The 22,033-nt window shown below is 35.6% G+C and overlaps 1 protein-coding gene across 3 annotated transcripts in view; it reads right to left on the minus strand.

Annotated features, from left to right (window-relative positions):
- LOC115446964 (kinesin-like protein CG14535) overlaps positions 1-22,033 on the minus strand; it is a 229,331-nt gene that overhangs the window by 77,442 nt on the left and 129,856 nt on the right. Inside the window, exon 2 of one of the 3 annotated variants that reach the window (XM_030173814.2) lies at positions 21,063-21,217. The exons of 1 other annotated variant lie outside the window; for it this stretch is intronic. In XM_030173814.2, the coding sequence (XP_030029674.1) occupies positions 21,063-21,118 (56 nt within the window). In that variant the 5' untranslated portion in view covers positions 21,119-21,217. Of the gene's footprint in view, positions 1-21,062; positions 21,394-22,033 lie in introns of those variants that run through there. One more of the 3 variants, XM_037442461.1, reaches the window with a different exon arrangement.

Below are 22,033 nucleotides of genomic sequence, written 5' to 3' on the forward strand. Positions count from 1 at the left end.
GATATATTAAATTTTGTGACTGTTCAATTTAGTCGGGTCCGCGATATCACTTTTGTTGAGTTTCAGAACGCGACATTACATTATTATATTCTGTGCTCCAACGCACACTGCTTTGATGTTAGGAACACACCTACATTGCTTAGACAACAGTGAACTTTATACAATAGCAATAAAGCTCAAATTGACTCTACGTATTAGTTAGAAAACGTTTGTATGGGAAATAGAAAAATGCTGTTTTGAGGATTTTCCCGGCAATTATTCGAATTTTTCTCACCTTTTAAACCTTCCCTAGACCTCCACGAATAATTCAAGACCAAGATAAGATAAATCCGTTCAGCCGTTCTCGAGTTTTAGCGAGACTAACGAACAGCAATTCATTTTTATATATATAGATTATTCTTCGGACCGGTATTAAACAGCGCTTCATAGTACTTAGGGACAGCAAAAGCAGAGATCCACACTCAGCTGGTCTATACTTTATTTTATTAAAGCCTTTTATTATAAGGGCATGGCAGAGCAATCCCACTGAACCTGATAGTAAGTGGAGTAGGGTTCAGATAGTGTCGACTGACAAGAGATTATCCCTCATCAGTTGACACAATTATGCCGGCCTGTTTGTTACAAGTCTTAACAGGATTAAAAAAATATCTTTCCGTACTATCTCCTATCCTACATAATTTAAAGGTATGTATTTAGTTCTGCAAATCCTTTACAAACACATTCACCGAGATACAAGTCCTTTGTGTTGAATTATCATAAGTCGGTGCTCAGCTGTCTACGCATTGTTCAAATTAAAATCTCTGTGTACCCGACGTGGCTTCGTACATTGAAACTCATTGCTCTGTTTCTGTTTATAAGTTGTGAGTGACGGGCGGTTTGTTTTGTTGGCAGATCTTGGTCGGATATAAAATTTGTAGCTGCGAGTTTGTGCGGAGTGTTTGGAGTCCATTTTGTGATGGGTATAGTTGTGGTAAGAGGGTGTTTTAAACATTTTTATTTAATAGAAATAGGTTTTACTGGCAATTTCGGTCCAAGTAATTGTCCTTTCTGGAATAATGTTCCAGCAGGTGGCACTTTTTCTGAGATAAAAAGCACCTTATATTTAAATTTACGACATGGGTCCGTAGCCAAGATGCGTTTCTACACTCATTATAGCTTAAAACTGTAAGGGAATGACATAACCTAACGATAAGTCTATTGCTACGATATGTCCCACATATTTTATCATTTTTAATTAGCGCTACGGTTGTAGAAAGGCATTTTGTATATGACCCTATCTATATAAACCACAAATTTCATCCAAATCCGTACAGAAATTTCAGAGTATACTTCTAACAAACGTCTAAATATGTTCACATACTTCCATAATATTAATATTAGAGATAAAATACCTACTAATAGCACCGCTACCCTCTCATGCATTGAACCCTCCCATATCTTATAAGGAGTCTTTCATTTGTCTCCAATCGAGTCGAAACGTTGACTGCTATTGCGAATCCCTTATTAGATGCCGTCAAAAGATCCCATATTTCACTTTTAACGATTCTTTCTTTTTGATTCGCATAAATTAATGTCTGTTATTGACAGGATATACTTCTGCGTGTTTGTTTATGGTTTGGAAAATGATTTGGAATTAAAGATTGAGTAATATTAAGGTACTTATATTTGTAACTGAGAGAGCAATTGAGCCAATGGGTGGTAGCAAGTAATCGCTTCCGCTCAGGATCATAAGTGGTCTTTCGCCTGATCTATTGGATTGCCGTCTCACCGGACTATAAGAGTGAAGGAGTAGAGAGTGCACCTGTGTATTGCGCATACATTAATTGTATTCTATATTATCTCCTATGTACTTGGTTGATCTCCGTTGAGATTTGTCGCCGTGGCCGAAGTTCAACCAGTAGGGATTCATTCATTCAAGATGTGAAAATAAATAAAAAATTACGATAACAAACTACATATCAAAATGAATGAACATAAATAACCGAATACTTCGACTCATGTGGCCCGTCAGCACCCTCAAACACTTTTATGTTTATTTTTATATAGACGCGATGGCCGAGTGGCAACAACTCTACCGTAGAGTTCTGTCTTGTAATTAAAGGCGCGCCCACACCTAAGCGACAGGAAATGACTAATAGAGACCTTGTGGACCTTTCCTTATATATTTATGACTTCAGATAGTGACTGCTAAAAATCCCAATGTTGCGTATTTGTTGATTTTTGGTACTTATTAGTAGGTAAAAGAGTGACCTTATGATAATAACACTTCCGCATTGTTAGAAGATTTAAAAGTTCCATAATACTATATATAGAGTAGAGATTTTTTTATACCTACGGTCACGGGATATTGACCCCACTGCAGCTGATGGTAAGTGGAGTGGGTTCCAATAGAATGTGGACTCTGGAGAGATGATTACCCCTCGACAGTCGACACAATTATGCCGGTCTGTTAGAGCCCGATATACACAGGCTGATCCCGAAATGCGATACACTTGGGCCACTATGGCGGATTTTAACACCTTGTGTACGGAGTTCGCTAGACCGGCGGATATAAAATATATCCTACCATATAGCGTTAAACTAAATGTGATAAACCAAATTTAAGGCGAACACAGCTTGCGTTTAAACACATAAGGTCTTCTTTAGATTAAACACAAACAACGTATTAAAAATTAAAAAAATATTAAAAACACAGATAGAAAAAAGAGAGAAATGGTAGAAGAGACGGTTTCTCAAGAACTTAATCTGGCGTAGGCTTATTTATATAATCAAATTAAAAAAAATATGGTCCAACACTCAAATCAATATGGATTTAAGACCTTATAAATAAGCAATAACGCTTCAATTCAAATATTCAATAATCCTATTTGTTTAACTTCACATTCCGACCTACTTATCCCGGTTATCCCCTCGCGGATCCCGTGTCGTGTCCCGGAGTAATTAATATCAGGCGGGCAGTATTTTATTCCATTACTTATGGGGCAGAGACAAGGAGGTTTGTGAGTTACAAGTTTGTTAGACGAAAGTTAAGGACGGTTGTGTGGAAAAGTAGTTATTTTTGGAAGTAGATGATTGATGTGAGGTCAAATGTTTTATTTATTTATCTTTGAAATCTTCTACGCTTGCTATGAGACAAAAGTCTGGATACTTGTGGTTTTTAATAAACGACGAATAATACATATATAGATATAGTTAAATAACAATAATGAAATTGAAGAGGAGCTTAAGAAAAACATCACTATTTGCTTAGCGGGAGAGTAATTTTGAAATAAAATAATTCCAATTTCAGTTATTTATTGCACACGAACCATACCTTCAAGAAAAATATAAATAAATTTATTGGCTACATTCGAAAGTTATTCTCTTTTCAAATTCAAAAGATAAAAGCTACAGCAACGTGTAAAAGTTTTGTTTCCGAGAACAAACATGTGTAAGTACAGTTCAAACGCAAAAATTAACCACATAAATTGTGCGAAACGTGATTTACGTCTGTTTGTTTATTACGATTGTAATGAATTTACGCGCGTTTGAGAGTCGTTCGTGATGATTATTCGCGAAGTAATAACGGTAAATTATTAATAAGTATTTATCGTACTTTGACGTGTGGGGAGCAGTAAAGGGGAAAGTCAAGTAAGTTATGAAGCAGTAGGTTCTGGTTTTCGAATTTTATAGCGGATTTTGTCTTTGATTTTGTTAGGATGTTTCAAAGACTGCAGAAATCCGAAAATTAGTTTTGTAAAGCATTCGTGTAAAAATAAGAAATCATTAAGAAAGTTTATTTTATTTTTACACTTTGTACACATGGTATATAGGCGGATTTAATGCCATGAGCATTCTCTCCTAGTCAACCTTGGGGTGGTGTAGACTACACAGAGTTCCAAAAGTTCTATATATCAATCAGTAATATTAATAAAAACATTCTGATAAATGGTAGCTATATAATGCAAGTAATGTCTTTAATGTGTTAATATACCACTATGTCTTATACCAGTTTTAATAAATCAATCTCATATTTGAGTACCATCCCAAGTAGTCATTTAATGTATTGAACTATTTAATAAACAAAGCTTAATTTGTCATTAAAAAGTGTATTCTCAGTTGAGTCGGCGTTGTTTAATAAACAAAACTTTGTTGTTAAAAGCCGTCATATGCTGTGATATATCATTTGAGATGTTGGTATCTGTTTATTAAATAGCTACATAAAGATGTTGACTTTATTTGACAGCGTCCCAGCTAATATCGCACTTGAGAGCGCAACTGAGATGCTATTATATATTAATAAGGCTCCTAACAACACAAATTATAAATATAAAACTATTTGTATTTGTGGAATGACTTTTCGGATGAGCAACACCTCAGTCATCCGATCCGCTCCGTGAGCACGCTGTGAAGAAGACTGCAGAGCTTTCGAAACGGAAGAATATTATAATATAAAAACCACGATACAATCCAATTCATTTTATTTCCAATTCGTTTTATTTCAATGTCTTACATTTGCGTAAACCTAAGAAATCATTAAACACAATGTCATTTTGACATCTAAACAACCCTATTCAATATCCATATAGCGTTAAATACAGAAGAAATACAGCAAAAGAATTTAATTACAAAAATCATCAAGGAAACGTTTAGAGTAAAACGTTGGCCATCATTTTCAGAGATTAATAACCGACGCTTACAAAGATGGAGACATTGAAACCTTTTTAAAAAAGTACAAGGCGACATAAAATGAACAAGGAGTTGTGGCTCCGGCGATAGCGAATACGTACAAATAGATTCAAAACAACCGGTATATATATTTTGTATGTTCCATTAATTTCTAATAGTTTAGATTGTTGAATAAAATTGTTGGAAACATCTGTTTTTTTAATACATTTGCGAAATAGGTGTAGTGTTTGTAGTGTTTAACACTTGAAATTTTGATGTTATTCATTGCGTCACTCTTTTATATGTTACTAGCTTCCGCCCGCAGCTTCGCCCGCGTGGATTTCGGGTTTCAAAAATGGAGAAGGTGCTCAATTTGTCGGGATGTTTTTTTTAATTTATGGTGGTATGCTGGTGGTCCGATTGTCCGGTCAGGGTCTGATGATGGGATCCTGGTGAAATCGAAGGAACTTTTAACCATTAAGGTTGCACACGAAATGACGGAAGCTTAAAAATGGAGTAACTTCTCCCGTTTTCCCAACATTTTCCATCACTGCTATGCTCCTATTAATTGTAGCGTGATGAAAAGTATACTATAACCAGCTCAGGAGTATGAAAAATAATTGTACCAAGTTAAGTTAAAATCCGTCGAGTAGTTTTTGTTTCTATAACGGTTATACAGACAGACAGACAAAAATTTTACTAATTGCATTTTTGGCATCAGTATCGATCCCTAATCACCCCCAGTTATTTTGGAAATATATTTCATGTACAGAATTGACCTCTCTACAGATTTATTATAAGTATAGATATGCAAAAGTAGCTCAAAAATTGTCCATAACGAAAACATGCATTTTAAAGTAAAACAAAAGAAATAATATCGTGAAGCCAACCAAATAACTAATGATATATTAAATTTTGTGACTGTTCAATTTAGTCGGGTCCGCGATATCACTTTTGTTGAGTTTCAGAACGCGACATTACATTATTATATACTGTGCTCCAACGCACACTGCTTTGATGTTAGGAACACACCTACATTGCTTAGACAACAGTGAACTTTATACAATAGCAATAAAGCTCAAATTGACTCTACGTATTAGTTAGAAAACGTTTGTATGGGAAATAGAAAAATGCTGTTTTGAGGATTTTCCCGGCAATTATTCGAATTTTTCTCACCTTTTAAACCTTCCCTGGACCTCCACGAATAATTCAAGACCAAGATAAGATAAATCCGTTCAGCCGTTCTCGAGTTTTAGCGAGACTAACGAACAGCAATTCATTTTTATATATATAGATATTGTTACTTACTTATCATTAATTGTATCCATGTATCTTTCTTAGTTTTATGCTATGCCCCATTTATGGAATACGAGTCAGGATTATGTAAAATAGTCTACCTCGTCTCCATCTATAATTTCAAGTTTCATGTCCCGAATAAAGAACTAGTAATTTAAAAATACTCCAAATTTTTCAGAAGCAGTTGACCCAAGGAAGGTGGCACGCACTGCCAACTTTACCCGCGGTTTGAATACAGATGCGGTTATCCTTAGTTTCGTACATTTATAGCTGTTCGGGAAACGTTTAAACGCTCTCACGACATTTTTATATGGACCGTGAAATTGGGGGAAAACTGCCTATTTGTATTTTGGGTACGTCTTGAGAACATGAAATTGGCGTGGTTCGTATTACTGAGAGATATAGGCGGTGTTTTTAACAAGATCGTTTCGTTTGGAAGAGTTTAGTGTTTGGATTATCGGAGGATTAATAAAAGTGTTTTTGTGGTACAAATAAAACTTCGACCGTAGGAGAGATGTGTTTTGTAATTCGAAAAAACACAGTTGTTGGAATAATCATCAGTTTTTAATAGCTAACAAAGGCTTGTTGTAAAACTACTAATTTTACACAACCAGTATTGCTAAACATATCAAAGCGAATGCCACACGCCTCGCTCTCTCAAAACATCTCAATCAACGAGTGTTTGGAATCAATCAATTCTCGCGTGCGGTCGCATAAACTTTTTAACCGAATTAAAATTCCTTCCACCGAGTTGGATGGTTGGTGGGTCGTCTCAAATCATCGGTTCGCGCTTCTAGCTGATTACATTATGTAAATTACGGCGCCCTCCCTTTTCCTTGTCATCTATACCGCGCGGATCTAAAGTTTATGGATAGGATTTTTGTATTTGTCAAGGAAGTTTGTTTTTCTGAGCAAAGTGAAACTGGAATTCTCCGTATATTTGTCGATTTGTTTCGTTGTTTCGTCAACAGTAATATGATCGGCTTATATCATCTGTTTTACTGCCAAAAAAACTTATTTTCTACTGGATTAAGACCTTCATATTATTGTTAATTGTTATCAAATTCGGCCAAGTTGTGTAGGTGATAAAGCATTCTGCTTGTTAGCTAGGCATTTTGAAGCAAGCAGTTTAACGATTTCTACGTTAAGTGATGTATTACGCTAGACTCAGAGATAAATTAGGATTTAACAGAATCCCGAGACGTTTAATATACATCACGCATTTATTCCCGAAGGGGTATGTAGAGGCGCAACCAGAGAACCCACCTTTCGCCAACTGTGTTTTGTCCCATGATGTGATAGGGGCACGACTATAGCCATATCGGGTACAAATTCTAGACTCTAGATACTGTGCAGAAAATCCCAATTATCACTTTGCCCGACCCAGGATTCGAACCCAGGACCGCAGAGCGGTGTCGTTCCGTGCATGCAGCACAACTACGCCACCGAAGCAGTCTTGGTGGCATGGTTGTTACATCATCTTCTATTTATGTATAACCACAATCTTAACCTGTCCTATTAACATTTCTGATACCCGTTCTACATCAATCCCTTCCAGTGCACATTAATCTCCGTCCTGAATTCTCCTTAAACAGATATCATCGTAAAGGCCCGCCGTCTCGTATCGCCAGCCCTTAGATTACCGTAACGAAGTATGTTTGTATTTAAAATATCCATTTTGCTGCGAAGCTGCTCGCAGCTGCGTTTGACAAGCGATAATCGTTTATCGGATACATCGATTTTTCTTAAGAGCCATTTATTACGATAGGGTATTGTGAAGAGACGATAGTGATACCTACGTGATTGAAATTTGTAATAATTATATAAATTCATATATATGTTAAATTTATCGTACCCGCTAGATTATAAATTGTTAATAATGTAAAATGGGGAGGACTGAAAACAGTTGACGGGAGTTGTGGTCACTGCTCACTGTCAACGTAAGACTCCACTCAACTTTTAATCATGTATATTTGTCTATATAGTTTATAATAATATATCTTGTAATAAGTGGAGGCAATAAAGACCTGCTTTTTAATGTTTTTAATGTTGATTTTAACTTAATTGACATGAATTAAGCTATTAACTATTAATTAAGCGAAGCTATTCAAATATTAATATTCGCAAATTTTAAGATACCCTTAAATCAGTAGAATAAATAATTTATCGTTTTTTTATGAATAAGTTTAAATAGTAAGAACCGTAATTCCAAAGTATTTTCGTCCTTTGTGAACAATTTTAGGTTGCCATGTTTGTAGCCCTCTATTTCAACATTTGCTGCATTCATGCATGAAAATGTTGCACAATCCGAACAAAATCCGGAAAACGTATATATCAAGGATCGCGTACCCTAATTTCTTTATTAAATTTCTACCAAGTCGAACGTAAACGAAATTGTATAAAGGGACCCGCAAGAAATCAACATTCATTTGGCTCGTCCAAGTTGGGGAATTTGTTAAAAAGTGCCCCGAACGGTACCCGAGGCTCCGAACCGTCGACTGACTGCTGTTCATGTAGATTTAAAAAGTTTTTACGCGTGCAATTAAGTTCGAGGTGTTTGATTTCATTCGGTACTACGTTTTTGTGAGACGTGAACTAGTATAACACGGCATGTTACAGAAGATTTCTTTATGTACATGTGTCCCTTTAAATCAACAGCATTTTTTATATCGCCGTATTTGCGTGGTTGAGTATTGTATATACAAGTATACGTAAAAGGCACAAACGGTATTCCTGTAAAGGTGATTAGATATTTTTATAGCTTTCGAGTCAGACTTATATTTTTAAATCAATTCATCGTATTTTTTCATTACAGTTAATCTTTACGCCCCTAAAGTAGAAATTGATTTATTGACTAATGGCCTTAGTAGGTAAACGAGCAAATGGTTTGCCTGATGGTAAGCAGCATCCGTCGCCCATGGACTTTGCAATGCCAAATACACAGCCAAGCCGTTGCCTACCGGGAGCTGAGAACTCTTTAATGAAACCTTCTCTTTCCCTTTAAGTATCGTTTAAAGAAGGACAAGTGACAGTGCTCATGGAACACGGATGCAGGGAATTCATTCCAAAGATTACACACTTACCCCTTATTTATAAACGTTATTTATCTAAGGACGGAGCATTGTTGTGATAACAAGTCTGTTTCTCAGTGCGTAGACATAGGGCCGTTGTGATTGGCTAATATTGAGATACAACGGTAACCTAGTTGGCTGTCAGATAAACAAAGCTGAACAGACATCAAGCCGTCAGATAAACAAAGCTAAGAAACAGACTTGTTATCACAGCAATGCCTCGTCCTTAGATAAATAACGTCTATGAATAAGGGGGTTACACTATGTTCAGAAATATTCCCATCGACACCACTCATTCCAAGTCAATCCTCACCAGTACTATCTATATTCATGAATGTTAATTCCACCGCTGCCAAACTTGCCATCTTAATCCGGTGCTCGTCAAACGCGACGCTAGTAATGAAACGCGAGGGTTCCTTCAGCCTCACCTTCCTTAAGAACCAATAACTGTTAAATCGTCTGGGATATCGATGTCCTTTAAGGCTTTAATGACTATAAAAATTGTTGTGACTAAAATATATTATATTTCTTCTGTTCCAGGAGAAATATTTGTCTAAACGTATATCAATATCTGGGTCCAAACTATGTAATTACTGAAGATGCTGAGATTCCTTTGGAAAATTTTAAATATTTTAAAATATAAACAATAATAATACCAGTACTGTATAAGATACTGCCTACTGCTGAGAACCGGCCTCCTTTACTATCAAGAGAAGTTAGACTTTAGTATACCACGCTGGCAAAGTGCGAGTTGCCAGACTTCACATATCTTCGAAAATTTACGGCGAAATTTCAGGTATGTGAATTTCCTCACGATGTTTTTCTTTATCGTGGAACAGAGCGATAGTTGACAATCAATACACACGTCTTGGATGTCAGAGGTATATAATATCTTGGGTTTTGAACCTGCGGCTTTTGACTCGGCAAATCGTTCCATTTCCAACTAGGCTATTACCGCCTAAACTAAATTAAATAAAAAGCTTTATCTATTTAAAAAATAAAACAAAATTTGTATTTCATGTAAATTAATACTCAAAAGACCTAAATCACTAGCAAAAGCAGTAACTAATTCAACCCAAATAATGTTACGAGCTACCTTTTTGTATCTGATACAAACCAATCAATCCACACAGGATGGATCGTCAAAGCTGTGGTTAAAAAGGGCGGTCACCGACGGCCTGTATCAATCATGTAGCCAGATTGGATCACGTCGGACCAGCGGCGTCAAACTCGGCGAGTCATGTTTGTTGGCGATAGATAGCTTAAAGGTTTTCAGAGATGAGAAGTTAGGGTAGAAAATTATTATAATTTTTGGGGTAAATAACTCTAGCTATATTAAAGTGATCTCCCATCATAACGGCGCGTTAACTGTATTTTTAGAATTTTCACAAAATTTCTAAAAAATATAGAAAAAATCATAATATTTCTAGATTTTGTTATACTAACTTTAGTAGTATAAAATTTAAAAAAAGACCTAATATTGACTTTTTAATATGTTCGTAAATGTTTGCATATTCTCGGCATAGTTCGTGCATCGAAAATGTGGCCGTTTGTTTGGTAGAAGACCTTAAGACAAACTTGTACAAAGCACCAGCGTTCAAGCAATATTGTGTTCTGGTTTTAATGGCTTTAGTAAGAGTAAATGCTGTTTTTTATGAGACTTCATATTACGTAATTGTATCTTATTCCTATAAAATACAATGCCTATAGCTACTGTTTCTCGTATCTTTGATGGTACAGAAGTGGTGAAATAAATAGGTATATTCACATTTTTCTTATAGACGAACGAAATCAAATTTGTAACGCATAATTTGATTGTTCCTGATGTCAAAACTTCATCCTATTTATTTTCGGCAGCCCTCAAAAACATTACTAGATCAAAGTGCAGTAACCCATCCCTTAGAAGCCCGTCACATGCAAATACATCACATTTTTGGCTTCCGCAAAAAGAGGCATAATTTAAACAGACCACATAAATCTTCTGAATTTCCTTTGTAGAAATGTCAACTAATTCTGATTCAAGCCACGCGGAGCCACGCACGTGTCGTAAGTATGAAATTTTTGGGACTTTCGTGGAAAATCCTTTGTCATTTGCATCGCTTGTACTAACACGTGTCGGAGTATATTCGTTTGGTGAAATTTTTACATGTCAATCCTTTTTTATGGAAATGGAAAAGGTCTGATGGTAAGTGTGGGTTGATTAATGTTTAAAAGGAATTCTGGAATCCGGGGTATGGAAATTTAAAAATAATATAATGAGTTTTGAAGTTTTGAATGTCACAGGTTGAAATATACAGGTAGGCAAAAAGCAATACTGTGATCTTGCGCGTTAAACTGCAATTGCGTAGATTTTAGCGATGTTTATTGAATTGCTACAAGTAAAATTAGTCCTGAATCATTGCATCGGCAGTAAATATAGACAATATTCATAAATTTTGTTACTTACAACATCGTTTTTATCCTTCTGGTGTGCAAGGTTAATGTGTTCTTGCCATTGAAGTATATTATGTAGACATAAACATCCATATAAACTATTTGTTCAAAATCTGTCCTAAAATGGCAACCAAAACTCCTCACTGTTATAACCTATTTTTTCACTTAAATAACAAATTATTTTACTTATTCGACAAATATTTTTTATTCAAATCCAGGTTTACACTTCGACTCGAGTTCTTATATCATGAGCGCCACTCCGTACATAACCACAAGCTGTCAATATTGGCCATACTAAAGTTAGTTTGAACGGATTGCAGTTCAATTCAATTGAACACAGTGAATGTCCCGAACGCCACATCTAGTACGTAGTACATATATATAGATGGCTCTTGCAGTGTGCAGTTATACGAATAATAATAGAATGGGAAAGAAGAGGACATATAAACATAGAAGTAATAAAGACAAAAGTTTATCTACAAAGGCGAATAAGGCAGGTGCGCGTCATCCGGACAAATGTGGGGACGTGACGAGAATATTCGCGGGAATGACCTAAATACGGGATCTTCACGCGTGCTGCATTCTTATACTTAAACGGTTTGCTCCATAGCATCGAATTTTGTATTTGGTAAATTTTACTACACAAACGTGACCAACAAGTAACATGTCCGAACAATGACAATGTATCTTAAGTTTATTTGTTATTTATTTATTTATAGTCCTTCACAGCTGACAAATTAAACATTAAGTGATACAGTACGCCAATTACGAAGTATACATTATTATACAAATTAATTTTCGAAAATAGACAAACATATAAACAACGGAACAAAGATCTGATATCGTCATGGTATGAATGCTGTGTTCGTGTTGATTGTGAGTACTGTGTGTATATGTATGTAAGTGCAAGTGTAATTTAGTTATAGAATTAAGAACCTTATTGCCGCTTGGGATTTTTCGTATAAAGCTTACCAGACGATAGAAAGAAACGCTTCCTGAATATCTCTGTATCATGTTGTGGTAGAAGGCCAACAGAACTGATTCCGAAGCTAGCTAGGTGACAGATCACACGTACGAAAGTCCGCATCTGTTTCTTTCCACATTTGAACTATATTTGCTCTAAGTAGTGTAGTTTTCTGGTATGAAGGATATTGTGGTTAATACCAGTAATTTCTTTGTATGAGCCTTTATATCTAGTGCTTCAAGGTGGTAACTGCAGTCCAACTAATTGACATCTAATCATCAAGATTTTTAGATGGTCACACTATCATTCATCAACAGGTCGAGTGACTTACTCATATCGCCATTCCTTAATATAAAAAATATAAGCCAGCAAATTAAAACAACATACATTCCTCTCGTTGAAGCTAACGATCAACGTTTCCGTATAACTAAACCACTCTAATGGCGGCCATTTAAAAACCGAACGTGGCGTGCCAAACCGCGTTGATTTTTCGTTTAGTGCGTATCTAACCCCCTTTGGACATAAATCGGCTCGCTCGGTGACCATAAATTCCTGTTTTAAAACTGATCACGGCCACATTATCCTACGTATTGGCGTGCAGCCTGCAACGAAGGTGCAGTTTGAGTTATGGGTCGATTATCGTATAGTATGAATAATGGGGGCCGCCGGCGGGATTTTTCAAATGGGAAATACTTTATTTCGCGTAATTTAGGGCCACCCTATGTGATTATATGCCAATTTTGCATGAATAATGAGCTTGGTTCGTATGTCGAGCATGTTATATTTCGTGAGGATTTATTTTGAAATTATAAGATTAATGATTTGATACAAATTATTGCGTTGTAATGTAATATTAAGATATGTAGCAGACTTTGAAATAGAACTTAAGATTTTGCGATCATTTGTTTTTAATTCCGACGTTAAGTATTTGCAGCCATCACGGTTACGGGGCGGACAAGACAATTCTTAAAATTACTATGTAACACCCGAATTTCATGTTTTATTTATTTATTTAAGGACCTCCAACAAAGGATACACGGCATATAATAAATACAATGTCGTATTTGTACAATTAGCAATGTGCCGTGCCTCTTCAATTATAAGAGACCACAGCATGCTATATATTAGTACAGCGTCAAAAATATTTGTTATTAATTTTATTTTACCTTTAATTAGTACTTGTACTAGTCTTTTCCTTTGCCTAACACCAATACCACCCTATCCTTCAGACACTCCCCTCCCAATTGCCCCGTCCTTCCCAGATCTATCGAGCAAACCACGCCGTGTGGAATACTAAGCCGTGATATTGCGGTACAGCGCGGGTCAGCGGACCGGACGCGACATTCTTACTAGGTCTTAGCCGCGGATCTGTCTGAGTTAAGTTGACCAGTGTAACTTGACCTGTGTTGTGTATGTAGATAGGTTATGGAGAGAGGCTTGTTTTTTGTTGATGACGTGTAAAATATATAAGGGTTTTTAATGAAATTTATTAACCCTGTAACTTAGTAAGTGAATTTAATTTTACATTGAGAATCTTTTTTAATACTAGTGTGGCGCCCCAGTAGTAAAACTGTAAAGCTTGTAAACTGTAGCTGATTTGTTTAAAATTAGCCATTACACCTATAGCTTCCTATTTATAAAAAAATGTTTAACAATCCGACACAGTGCGCAGTTATTGTGTTGATAAAAAACTCTCAAATTTGGCTTTTTCCTTACGATAGCGTGAATATATTAAAAGGACTGAATCCACATACTATAATATTGGATACTAAACCATCATCATATGTAAAATACGATATCAATAAATCCAAACAGTACAACAGTATAATAAACAATAACTTCGCACGACAGCATTATCAAACAGACTCAAAAGACCCGACGTCGTAAAAATATATTTTAAAAACAAACACAACCGTTATCCAAAACTGTACGGGATCAGGAAAAATAAACGTTTTCATTGGATGTGGTGCTCTGATCTTTCTCTGCAGCCATTGTATCGATTTTACATCCGTTTGTGGACGAAAATGGATAGCGCCTACTAGTGGAACTCGATCGGATGTCGAACGGTACTCGACTGGAATATTAATGACAGTTGTGAATGGAAGGTGAACTAACTCATTGTGACACATCGCGTAGTTGTAATGTGAATATCGAAACTTTGAGGTGTTGTTTTGTAAACACAGTTTGAAGTATTTCAAACAATAATCTATACTAATATATAAAACTAAAGAGTTTGTTTGAACGCTTTTACGAAACGTTTTCCTATAAAATTTGTTGTAAACTATTTAGTGGTGTAAGCTAATACATGTAAGCTGTGGTTGCCTACTTGAAGAGCACAGAATTTAGCTAATGTTGTATGCGTATTTTTGTTTTTTGTTGCTTGTTTTGTTACTGTGTCTCATTGACTGGTAATCCGAAACACTAAATAAATTAACGCTCTAATCTCGGGAACTACTAAACTGATTTAGATTTTTTTATTATTGATAGGAAGCTCGTTTATTCCTGAATGCTATAGGCTATTTTTTTAATTCGAAAACTTTTTCATGCTTCGGAGCTGCGGGCAAAGCTAATACAAAATAAATCTTTAAGACATTGTCTTTCACAAATACACTAACTACAATACTCAAAACAGATCATACTGTACTGCTTCGTGAAATAAAATAGACATTACACTGGTACCTCCCTACCCAGATTGTTGCATGAACGACATACAATCAAATATTTATCTTATCATTATACTATTATGAAAATAGTCACGTATAAAGAATCGTAGTAAGGCAATATTAATAGGAGTTTTAATAATTCATGACATATTATTTCCGCGCTAAGTTCGAACTCGATATAAATAATTCGAAGTGACAAGTTATATTAATGGAATATTAAAATATATCGACAATTAATACAATTCAAACACTGACGATTTGAAAAGAGAATTTATATTTTTCACTTCGTTTTAAAAGAGGTTTTTTTTAGTAGGAGAGGGCTATTTTTGGTAGTTGGTAGGTGATGGTATCATCTGAGTTACTGGCTGTTAAGGCAGGAACAGACTTTTTGAAAGTTGTATTAGTTTTGAATCTAAGAAAACATTAAGGTTCTTTGAGCTGCACTGTAGATTATACACCGTATTAATATTATAATTTGTATAGCTCAAATGGGTTGATATGATCGGTGTAGTATCTGTTGGAGATTGTAACCTTCGTCGTGACTTATTATTTTTTATATGTTCTATTTTTAGAACTAATTGTATTTTGTTTGCCATAGTTACTTCTCTTTAGTCCGAAATAAACACTCATGTCAATAACATCTTTTTACTAACTTTATTTAATTACTAAGAACATATACCATATTTACAACACGTTATCAGCACGAACGCTTAGTTCTTAGTTTTTTCACGTTATTTGGTAAAATAAAGTTGTATATATTTTTTGTGTGACTAGGAAATAGTAATAGTCTGAAAATGTCACATGAATCTGGAGATGTTTCGAGTATGAAAAATTCCCCTGCGTCGATCACATCTTTTCCATTTCCTTGTTTGAGGATAAAAGATGGATATCCGACTTGGAAGTTCAAGATGCGAAATTACCTTATCCATGAGGATTTATGGGAAACAATTAGTGGATACCGAGATGGAGACACAACCCCTGCCTCTACAAAGGTACGCAAAGACGCAAAGGCATTAGCAAAGATATGCTTATCAGTAGAAGGTGCAGCGATAACCCATATAAGATGTGCGAAAACTGCATCTGAGGCATGGACTTGTTTGCAAAAAGCCTTTGAAGATAAGGGAATAGGACGAAGATTATTTTTGGAGCGTAGACTGTACAGGTTGAGTCTATCAGAGTTCAAAAATATTGAACTATATATTAACGCAGTTATATCAACCGCACAGGATCTTGCGGATATTGATGTAGTCATAGAGGACAAGTCTATTGCTGCAATACTTTTGGGAGGTCTAACTCCAAGGTATGAACCTCTCATTATGGCTTTAGAAAATTGCAATGTAGACGTGACTACAGAGTTGGTGAAAACAAAACTGCTTAATGAAATGTCCAAAGATGTGGCTACGTCATTAGACTCTGTTTTTCATACGAAGAAGAAGCCTAAGTCAATGAAGAAGAATATAGTTTGTTATGAGTGCAAGACACCTGGACATAAGAGACCAGACTGTCCACAGAGAAACAAGAAGGAGAAAGGCAATGCGGTAAATACCAATGATACGATATTTACAAGTCTTAATACTTCTGGAAACCCAAGAAAGGACATAATTTATGTAGATTCAGGTTGTACTAGACACATGACTTCTAGACGGGACTGGTTTCAGAATATCTCGATACAGAATCAAGGTACTGTTACTGTCGCAAATGGAGAACAGATTAAGTGCTGCGGAATTGGAAATATTTCAATAAACACGCCCGAGAACGTGGTCAACAATATTAGTGATGTTGCTTATATACCAGATTTGAAAGCTAGTTTGTTATCTGTATATAAAACTGTTGAAAAGGGTTTTATTTGTGTTTTTGATAAAAATGGATGTAACTTTTATAAATCTGATACTTTTAATTTTACAGGTGAATCTGTTGCTCATGCCTCGCCCTGTGGTGGACTGTACGTTTTAGATGGAACTGTAAATGTTTCCGAGAATGTGGCGGATAATTTTTTGACACAAGATGTGCACTCTGGTTGTCAGGATAGTTATCAAATTTGGCATAAGAGGTTAGGACATTTGTGTCGTATAGGCATGAACCAACTGAAAAATCACAAGGTAGGTATAAAGTATACAGGAGTAGATAAAACTAGTTGTATCGCTTGCGTGGAAGGTAAACAAGCAAGAAAACCTTTCAAAAGGTTAGCGTTTAATAGGGCTACTTCCCTTTGGAACTGATCCATATGGATTTGATGGGACCGGTGTCTACAACTTCTTTTCAAGGAAATAGATATATGTTGACAATAGTAGACGATTATACGCGAAAAGTGTTTGCTTATTTTATTTCTTCTAAAACAGAAGTCAAAGATATATTTTGTGTGTTTCAATGTTTTGTTGAAAATCAGTTAGATAAAACAATTAAAGCAATTAGGACTGATGGAGGTAAGGAGTTCGTGAATAAAGGTTTTGTTGATTATCTTGCTTCAAAAGGTATTGAACATCAAACAACGACGCCTTATAGTCCTCAGCAAGTTGGAGTAGCGGAACGCACCCATCGTTCGGTTACAGAAAAGGCAAGAACGTTGCTAGCTGAAAGTTCACTACCGAAAGCATTCTGGGAAGATGCATTCCAAGTTGCCATTTACCTTAAGAATAGGTCTCCTCATCGAGCCTTATGTGGACAAATTCCTTATGACAAATGGTATGGACGAAAAGGTGATCTTAGCCATCTAAAAGTGTTTGGTTGTAGAGCTCTAGTCCATATACCTTCGTGTCATAGGAAAAAATTAGATGTCAAGGCACAGGAAGCAATTTTCGTCGGTTATTCTGAAAATCCAGGCACTTATATTTTTAGGGACCCTGCTAACCCACGAAAAGTTATTATATCCAGAGATGCAACCTTTTTTGAAAATTGCTTTACAGCGCTAAAGCAGAAGCAATCTGAGTCTGTCGCAGAGTCAGAATCTATATTGTTATTTGATGAGCAAAAGAGATTGAGTCTGAGTTTGATCATGACTGTCAATTCTATGACTGTGAGGAGAGTATCAGCCCGGCGGCTGAAGCAACTTTACCAGTAAATCTAGAAAGTACAAAAGAGTCAGTGACTCCTGGAACAGCGAGAGTCTCTCATTGACTTAAGGCTGCCTAGTGTGGAAGAAGAGACAGCGAATTTGGAACAGGAATCGCACCCTGAGCGCAGATACCCTTCCAGAGACAGAAAACCAACAAATTTTTATAAAGCTTACAATACGTCAATGGTAGATTCTAATGAACCTACAACATATTACGAAGCTACTCATGCCGATGATGCTGATAAGTGGCACCATAATATGGCTGGTGAGTATAGTTCTTTAATGAAACTCCATACATGGAATTTAGTAGATAAGCCTAAAAAATAGGTTATGCCATGTAAATGGATTTACAAAATTAAACTACCAAACTCTATGGTAAAGAACTTATGATATTGGGAATTTTGTTGATGACATAATAGTTTTTTAAATCTAATTTGACATTTGACACTGTCAAGAATTTGAATTTTTGAGAAGATTTGTCGAGATATTTTTCATTAAAAGATCTCTGAATTATATTCTTTCTATATTAGAAAAGTTTAATATGAAGGAGTGTAAGACCGTGGATACTCCATTAGTTAAAAAATAATATGGCAAGAAGAACGGATGGTCAAGTCATAAGAATGAAGAACCATTTAAAGGGTTTTTGTGACGCAGACTGGGCAAACTGTCCAATCGACAGAAGGTCATACACCGGTTATGTTTACAAGTTAAGTGGAGGTCCAGTATCATGGGAGTCCAAGAAGCAACCTACTGTTGCGTTAAGTTTGGCCGAGTCAGAATATATGGCATTAGTGTCTGCCACGAAGGAAGCGTGTTACTTACGTCGGTTTATATACGAGATAACAGGTATACTTTGTTCAATTAACTTAGCTTCTGACAGCCAAAGTGCCATTAATCTTGTTCGAAATCCTGTACACCACAGCAGGACGAAGCATATAGATACTAGGTTTCACTTTATTAGGGAAAAGGTATCTAATAATATTGTTAAGTTAGAATATATAAAAGTAACGATATGCCTGCTGATGTACTAACGAAGGCCCTCGGACCTCTAGCACACAAACGATGTGTAGTTAACTTAGGTTTAGAAACTTAATTATTTTATTTGTTTTGTTTCTGTCACAACTGCGATTAAGGGCGGCTGTTGGAGATTGTAACCTTCGTCGTGACTTATTATTTTTTTTATATGTTCTATTTTTAGAACTAATTGTATTTTGTTTGCCATAGTTACTTCTCTTTAGTCCGAAATAAACACTCATGTCAATAACATCTTTTTACTAACTTTATTTAATTACTAAGAACATATACCATATTTACAACAGTATCTACTACTTTCTCGGCCTTCATATAAATTCCGTGTATATCCGATTTTACATACCGGCATAATTGTTTCAACTGGTCATCACAAAAAGTCTTCTGCCAAGAACCTCTACTTACCATCAGGTGCAGTCAGGATGACCGTATAAAAAAGCTGATAATCAAATCCTAAAATACATAAATTTATGATACTATGTACTATTAAAAATAATATTTATTCTGACGTTACCATCTGTCGCTAAAGGAATGCATCGTGAGGACATCCATAATGCATTTGAATTATAATCACAAAGAATGAGCCTCACGTGTATAATTGCTTCCTAGAACCCATTGCCCATTACTAATATAAGCTTACATCTATTTTCGGAGGGGCAATCAGAGATGCAAATGGTGAACTGTGTTATAATTTTCGATTAAGTCATATTATATGCTTCAAATTCTAATAAAGGAGGACGCTTAGGAGCTAATTAGTTTCTTAACCCGTCACGAAGCCTCATATAGAAAAATAACCCTTTAATTACTGTTATTTATCAGTCACTGTCATTCTTAATTTGAATAATTTAGAACGTAGAGACGTAACACAAATAACGATAAAATATGTTCACACTAAAGTCCAGGACTATGGTAAGGCCAACAAATTGACCAACAACCAACGTCCGGGTGACTACGCACTACGAATTGCTGTATTTACACCGACAATCGTCGATGGAGTTTTTATTTCGCCGCTTTATTCCGCGAAACAGAATGCATGTCGCAAATGGGAACGTTATTATTTTTTTGTTCCAAATTCGAATATCGGTCTTTGGAATGTTTTTGAATGTGGAATTTAAATCATTGTTATCTTTTTTATTTTTGGGATTAACTGTGTAGTTTACGTACGAAATAGCTTTTGAGGTTGTATTTGTGGGAAATTGTTGTTTTTTTTTTATCCTGATATAGTAATGTATGGATGTAGTTTATATTTCAATAACGCGCGGAAATATATTTAAATATTTATGGAAATGTTAACGCTCAATTAGTTTTATTTTGGGAAGTACTTTTAAATGGCATTACAACTCGTTTCTAATATTTCTTATCGCGTCATATTTTAAAAATATCCAGACCACACATGCTTAATCACTAACAGTCAATCACGTGTCAACTGTATCAAATTTTATCTCTTGTAGATAGGACCAGCGTACATCCAACCCTTTATTTTAAACATTAGTCTTGTACAAGAAATATAAACAATTATCAACGCACACACATCACGCAATTATCCCCGAAGGGGTAAGCAGAGGCGCAACCACTTTTCGCAAAGTGTGTTCCGTCCCATGATGTGATAGGGGGCGAGCCTATTGCCATATTGGGCACCAATTCCAGACTCCGAGCTGATACTGAGTAGAAAAACCCAAATATCACTTGTACCGGAGATCAAACTCAAGACCGCCCTATCACAGTCTTGGTATACTAACATTTACATAACACAATAAGGTTAAATAAAGGGTTCAAGTTAAACATACGCTACTTTTGCGAAATGAAATATAAATATCATCACACAATTTTATTTTTAAAAATAAATCTAGCTAGAGTGAAAAATTCTAAACATTTGAAGACAATTCGATGGGAACAATGGCACTCACCTCGGGACCTCTTTAGCCGGACTCGACTGCGTCTCCTGGTGATTGTACGACGCCATGTTAGCTCTTCACTTCACGGTCTTCGCACTCATTCTGTCTCTAATTGTTTTCAATACTCTCATTGATTTATATATACATTTGTTGGGTTTATTTAATTTCTTAAATAAAAAATATTTCATTAATATTTTGTTAAATTTTCTTGACATTCCACATTCAAAATAATTTAATTTAAATTTTTGTGACGTGATTTAAAAATGTACTTCCAGATCACAGACGTATAAAGAGAACAGTTTAAATTTATAGAAATACGTTCCTACTTTATCATATACACAGATATGTTGATGATGTAATAGGGGCGAAACTTTTGTCATATAGGGCACAAATTTCAGACTCTGGGCTTAAACTGAGTAGAAAAACCCTACATCACTTTGCCCGACCTGGAGATCGAAACCGAGACCTCAGAAGAAGAAGAGACCTATTATGCAACAAAGTCCCCCACCGCGTTTGTCTGTCTGAACGCGATGAATTCAAAAACGAATAGACTTAGGAGCGTTTACGTGCCGCGCGTGAAGTCAACTATAGGTAATTCTTCGCAAAATTCACTCACACAGAGCCGTTGCGTAGCTGTGTGCGTAGAGTTAGCGCGTCGGCTATCTTTATAGTCAGACCAACCAATTTTGATCTTTTCGCTTTAATTATCTAATTGGAATGTAACTTATGATTTATGAATTTATGATAAATGAAGAATTCTATTATTAAATATATAAGAATTCATCATGAAATAGTTTATATGTATCATTTTGTAATTATAAAAAAAAACATTTTTAACAAATTTTAACGGCAATTTTACAAATTGTTATTTTCACTTTTTAAATGCAAATACTTAAAAAATTTAAGCATTTGCATTTAGAAAAGTACCCTTAGTAAAGTGGAGCTCATCATGAAGCCGAAAGATAGGCACCAGAACTCCGTAA

The sequence above is a fragment of the Manduca sexta genome, chromosome 24 (assembly GCF_014839805.1).
Source record: "Manduca sexta isolate Smith_Timp_Sample1 chromosome 24, JHU_Msex_v1.0, whole genome shotgun sequence".
In the NCBI taxonomy this organism is placed as follows: domain Eukaryota; kingdom Metazoa; phylum Arthropoda; class Insecta; order Lepidoptera; family Sphingidae; genus Manduca; species Manduca sexta.